The sequence below is a fragment of the Nycticebus coucang genome, chromosome 18 (genome assembly GCF_027406575.1).
Source record: "Nycticebus coucang isolate mNycCou1 chromosome 18, mNycCou1.pri, whole genome shotgun sequence".
Classification (NCBI taxonomy): Eukaryota; Metazoa; Chordata; class Mammalia; order Primates; family Lorisidae; genus Nycticebus; species Nycticebus coucang.
In genome coordinates, this window is record NC_069797.1 from 55914374 (window position 1) to 55920502 (window position 6129).

The 6129-nt window shown below is 55.1% G+C and overlaps 1 protein-coding gene across 2 annotated transcripts in view; it reads right to left on the bottom strand.

The window, feature by feature from the left end:
- NR1D1 (nuclear receptor subfamily 1 group D member 1) overlaps window positions 1-6129 on the bottom strand; it is a 7799-nt gene extending 1670 nt beyond the window's left edge. The window contains exons 1-6 of one of the 2 annotated variants that reach the window (XM_053568153.1): window positions 5500-6129; window positions 2369-2707; window positions 2026-2114; window positions 1776-1920; window positions 771-1414; window positions 279-464 (exon numbers count right to left, since the gene is read on the bottom strand). In XM_053568153.1, coding sequence (XP_053424128.1) covers window positions 279-464; window positions 771-1414; window positions 1776-1920; window positions 2026-2114; window positions 2369-2707; window positions 5500-5530 — 1434 coding nt within the window. In that variant the 5' untranslated portion in view covers window positions 5531-6129. The remainder of the gene's footprint in view (window positions 1-278; window positions 465-770; window positions 1415-1775; window positions 1921-2025; window positions 2115-2368; window positions 2708-5499) is intronic. The other variant, XM_053568154.1, reaches the window with a different exon arrangement.

Sequence of the window (6129 nt, forward strand, 5' to 3'; positions counted from 1 at the left end):
GCTCTGCCGCTTCCATCAGTCAGAGGTTTATAAAAGAAAGATAGGAGGGGTGGAGGAGGGGGCGGTGGGGGGACACCTGTGGCTCAAAGGAGTAGGGCACCAGCCCCATACACCAGAGTTGGTGGGTTCAGACCCAGCCCTGGCCAAAAACTGTTATAGAAAGAAAGAAAGATAGCGGGGTACCAAAGCCTTTCAGAATTCCTGCCCACTCCAGACACCAAGTCTTGCTACTGGATCCTTCCCCAGGTCAAGACCATGGAGCATAAAAGTTCACTCACCTCAAAGGTGCCAGCCTTAAGCAAGGTGACTTGGTCATGCTGAGAAAGGTCGCGGAAGCCAGGGATGTGTTTGGCAAACTCTACTACCTCCCGCACAGCGGGCGTGAAGCTCATGGAGAAATCCTCCCAAATTTCTTGCACAGTTCGCCCACTGCGTCCATGGGGGTACATGTTCATGGGACATGCCTGGGAAGAAGGGGATATAGGGAGGAGAGTGTCAGCCAGGCTGGCCTAGATGGGTTCTGGCAGGGCTGGGCCCCAGATTGTGCCTGGATTAGGTAGGGGCTGTGGCCCTGGAGGATGGGTATTGCAGGTAAAGTAGCAATCAGGTGCCAGAGAGAGAGAAGGGATTCCCAGGCAGAACCCAGACTGCAGAACAAGACATCCTCTCCTGAGAAGAGGACATCCCCACACTTAGCCTCTAAGAACACCCAGCTGCCCTATGCTAAGTCCATTCTTCCAGGTCCCCAACCTCCTCTCTCATTCCCTTACCAGCAGAACATTCTTGGAGTTGCCCTGCCGTGGACTATTGGCAGGTGCCTCGCCTTCTGGGGCTGCATACACGTGGGTGGGGCACAGACGGTGCCCATTGCTGTTGGACTGGTGGCAGCTGTGGTGGCCAGGGCCAGGGGGCCAGGTGGGAGGATAGGATGAGGGGGCCTTGCGTAGACCATTTAGGGCCTCATTATGTCGCTGGGCAGCCAAAGAGTTGTTATCATTGGGGGCAGGTGGGCAACCCTGACTTTCCCAGCGATGTGGGGTGGTGGTTGGAGGGCTACCCGATGCATGGTTGGCATTGAAGTTGCCAGGTGAGGTGCCCAGCTTGTCATGGGCATAGGTGAAGATCTCTCGATGGGCCCGGGCCACCTGGGATATCACATCCTCCACTGTAGGCTCAGGGCTTGGAGATCTGGGAGGCGTCAGCTGTTGTGGGAATTGGGAGAACCCCACCATAGGTGAGGGCACCGTTGCTGGAGGTGGTGAGGGGCCCAAGGAGCCTGGAGTGGGATGCTGGGTGGGTGAGGTCTCCAGCGGGCATTGGCTGCTCAGCTGGTTGTTGGCCAGGTTCATGGCACTCTGCATCTCAGCAAGCATCCGCTGCTTCTCTCGTTTGGGGATGCGCCCAAAACGCACAGCTGTTGACAGGATAAGAGTGGTGTCAGGAAGTTCTCAAACACATGATTCTCTTCCTTCCTTCCTCCTCAAAGGGCCAGGCCCTGAAAGCTTGGGGTTCCACAACCAAACTAAAACCAGCAAGGCCACACCCTCCAAGGGGGTTTCCCCAAGCAGGAACTGCAGGTGGGAGGTGACCAGTGAGACCCATGGGGAAAAAGTGTATGTGGACCCAAGAGGACGTAGTGAGGACATCCCCCATGCAAAGGAGATTCACAGTGTGACATGTCTCAGTTTGGGACTATTTTTTAAGGGAGGGATTAATTCAGAAACTCTGAGTGGAAGGAAGGGGGAGGATGTGCAGATACTGGGACGCTGCCTCACCATCTCGTGACATGCCCACGGAGAGACACTTCTTGAAGCGACACTGCTGGCAGCGGTTGCGATTGATGCGGACGATGGAGCAGTTCTCATTTTTCAGACACCTTTTGTACTGGATGTTCTGCTGGATGCTCCGACGGAAAAAGCCCTGGAGGTCAGGGGCAGTGCTAGTGAGCACCTCCATCTAGGCCGGGCCTATGTGTCCTGGGAGAAGGGGTCACCTGCCCCTGCCCTTACCCCCAAGCTGCCTCACCTTGCAGCCCTCACAGGCGTGCACACCATAGTGGAAGCCTGAAGCAACGTCCCCACACACTTTACACAGTAGCACCATGCCATTCAGCTCTGTGGAAAGAGATGGGCAGCAGGTGAACAGGACAGACCAGGCTGAGTCGCAGAGGTATAGAGGCGTTCTGCACTAGAGATTCTGGGAGGAAAGAGCTAAGGAGTAGTTCCAATATCTAAGGGCACTGCAGCAACCAGACTGGGCTGGACAGGGGCTGGTACAACTCTAGAAGTCCCTGAAGTCAGAGCAGGCCCTGGCAATAACTCTGTCTGGCCTGCTTCCCTTCCCCCAAATCAGCTGAAAATTGACTCACTGGTGATATTGCTGGTGCTCTTGCTGGGAGACACTCGGCTGCTGTCCTCCACAGCTACTTGTAAACTCCCTGGGGGGCTCCCATTATAGAAGGAGGAAGAGGATGATGATGAAGATGAAGAAGAAGAAGGGGAGCCATCATCATTCAGGCTGGGTGGAATGCTCCCAAAGGTGCGAGCTGGGTCTTGGGTAAGGGAGCCAGTGGGTGATGGTGGGAAGTAGGTGGGGCAGCCTTGGGTCAGGGACTGGAAGCTGCCATTGGAGCTGTCGCTGTAGAGGGACTCAGGGCTGGTACGGCTTGGGGAGGAGCCACTGGAGCCAATATAGGTAATGACACCACCTGACAGGAGAATAAAGGAAAGGGGGTGTCAGCCACCAAGTGTCTGGACCTAGGAGATCACTATATTCCTTCCCCACTTGTCTCCACAAAACACTGCTGGCCACTCAGAAGCTTACCATGTGGCGCCCCTAATCTTGGAGTTACATACATACCAGACATGACACAGCCAACCAACACCCATAACTCTTTTTTTTTTTTTTGCAGTTTTTGGCTGGGGCTGGGTTTGAACCCGCCACCTCTGGCATATGAGGCCGGCGCCCTACTCCTTTGAGCCACAGGAACCACCCAACACCCACAACTCTTTGCAAGATATATTCAAAGTCTGCTTTAAATGTGAGGCATGACCCCTGTGGGCATCTCACACATATGTCTCTCCTCCCTATACACCTTCCTCCGGAATATGGACTGCAACTAATGACCTAGCTTGTCAGTGGCAGAATGAGATGAGCAGCTAAACACTTCACAGTGCCCAGTCCTCCAAAAGAAAAGGGTGAAAAAAAACAAAACTAGCTGCTGATTTTAGCACCAAGACCATTCTATGAACCATGGAGGGATGGCTAGCCATGAAAAGAGTGGAGATCTTACAAATTAAACCATTCACATTGCCCCTAAACTAGAAGACATATTCTCTAGTCTAAAGGAATTGAAGGGGAAGAAATGCCCAACCTGATTCTCCTGACCCCCAAGGCAGTGAGTCACAGTGGACTCCCATCTCTGAATTTGGGAAGGACTTAGGAGTACAAGGTGCAGGAGATGGAAGTGAAGTACAAATTGTCCAGCCCAGGGCTTTGGAATTTCGCCTTCAGGTCTCTGCCTGCTAACAACAAACTTGGCTTTCTGGCCACTTAGGGACTTTGGCCCTTTGGTTATATTGCCAACCAGTGACTATGCTGCCGGGTATTAGCAAGATTAAAAGGTGACCTGCCTGCCGCACCTCTGCCAAGCACCTAGTTTGGCATGCCATGGGCAGGGTGGGAGAAGGGAGGATCCCAGGACACGTGTGAGCTGACATATGCCACGCTACTACAGAGGCACATGTCTTGCTCACCCACTGACACACACTAAACTGGGCAGGGCAACCCTAAAATAGCTCATTGTTGGTCAGGGTGAACCCAGCTTCTCGTAAAATAGTTGCACAACGGATCACCTTCTACAGTTTCAGGGCTGAAGTGGGGGATGGACTACTTAGCTGGTGGTAAATGAACTTGACCTAGTTCACTCATCCCCAAAAAGGGAGCCAGACCTTCATCCAAAGAGATTCTCAACCTGAGAGTGAGCAGCATGCTCAAAAAAGAGTCTAGTTCTAGATACATCACCACCAACTCGCTTCGTGACCTAGAGGATATCAACTCCCTTCTTTGGGTCTCAGTTTTCCTTTCAGAGAGAAAAGGGAGTGAGGGGCAGAGAAGGATAGTGAAAGACAATTATTGCTTCAGCTACGGTTCTGGGATGTAGTGGTTTGGGGAAGTCGTTAGGAGGCAAACTGCCTCTTGTTTGGTGGAGGTGGGAGGAAAGACAGGGCTTGCAGGACTAAGGAAAAGAGATGCTTGCGGAACAGAGTTTGGATTGTGTAGAAACTAAGTCTAAACGCAGTATGGTGAAGTAGGTGCAAAGAAAATAAAGAGAAAAGGAGTAAGCAGAAGGGAGGTGAGGTGTGAGGTTCTTTAGGGAGTGTAAACACAAGGCCATGAGAGGTCAAGGACCACTCCACTTTACTCTGCTCTGGTGATGGGGAGAGGGGACCCGGCAGGCGGACGGGAAAAGGAGGCAGGCGGGGGCGGTGAGTCAGCCTAGCTTCACCCAGATCTCGCCGGGGCGGGGCGGGGCGGGAGCCGGGCCCTCAGCCGGCCTCACGTCCCAGCTCCACGTGTGACTCTCGCACGTGGCTCCCCAACGAGGAGCCCCGGAACTTGAGGCCCCGCCCTCTCCGCTTCCCGTCAATCAGGAGCAGCCCCGCCCTCGCCCCGCCCCCATCCGGCGCCCCAAAGGTGGGCTGGGCCCAGAACGCTGGCTAGGCCCAGACAACTTAGGGGAGGAGAGAAGGGAACACGCGTTGCCGGGGCGACCGGGGGGCGGAGCTCATTATGTAACGGGGCCGGAAGGCACCGACCAATAGAGTGGTGGCCAGGGCTTCAGCTGAATGAAAACAAACGCAGCACGTGGGCCAGGCTCTGCAGCCATGTGAGCACTCCCGGCGGCCCGGGCGCTGTAGGTGCCCTCCCTAGGGCCCGGCACCACGCTCCCGAATGCCCAAGTGCCGCTCCTTCCTGTCAATGAGGATTTCCCAGTGAGATCCGACCCAATCCCGGCCAGCCCCTCCTGCCTGGAACCCCGATCGCACCACCGCTTCTCAGATTCCCTGGAGTCTGCTGGAACTAGAGGAAGGGGAAGACGGGAGGGAAGGGGTCCGTTTTCCACGGCCAACCATACCACAACTGCAGGAGGTGGACAGATGGAGACGTTTCGGGGCACTATTCCAAAGCTCCCAGTCCTCTTAAACTCTTCATCCATTCGTATCCACCCTCCCATTTCCTCCCGCCCGAGATCCGAGTCCCTCAGGCTCATGAGAGCTTTGGGACTCTTTAGCGTGTGTGATGGGGGGCATTTGTGGGCGCATGCATATTCAGCTCGAACAACCGGCTCTGGAAATCCCACCTCAAGACCCCTCAGCATGCTAGCAAATCTTCTGCCCGAGGGAATCCCCACTCCCTTACAAAGTTCCTCTTGTTAAAAGGCCTATATGGAGGTGGGGAGACAGTGACAGTGAAAGATGATAGTAAAAGAATCTGTACCTGTGTTGTTGTTGGAATCCAGGGTCGTCATGTCTTCACCAGCTGACAGCTGTCATTCAAACTGGACCTTGACACAAACTAGAGGTTGCAATTGCCGTTGTCTCCCCCCGGGCACTGGCTGAGGGCGGGGGGGTGGACCGGCAAGATCTTGGGGTGGCCGGACTGCAGCCCTCCAGAAGAGTAGGGCGTTGAGGCAGCGGAGTTCTGCTTTGCATGAGAAGAGCAGAGACAGTGTGTGTGGGAAAATCAGCCTGCAGTAGTTCTGGCTAGAAGGTAGCAAGAAGAGTCGGGTCTCTGCAGTGCACTGGTTGCCACTGCCCGACGGCTCCGCAGCGCTGCAGGGTAGCGAATCTGGAGCTCCCAATGCAAAAGTCCCAGAGGGAGAGAGGTTACAACCAGGAAGTAAGCAGCTGATGGGGGAGAAACGGGGCACCGAGGCGCAAAGAGGCGAGACGTGTGCCCTGCTACGTTCCCTCGGCAGTAATATTTCACTCTGCCAATCTCAGCCGCCTTTTGCCCGAGCCTTTCCCTGGGACAGAGGGCTCTGCGCAGGCGCCAGCAGCCCAGGGTTCCCGGGCCGCACGCGGCACTGGAGCAGGTACCATGTGATCCCAGGGAGCGCCTCGTGCC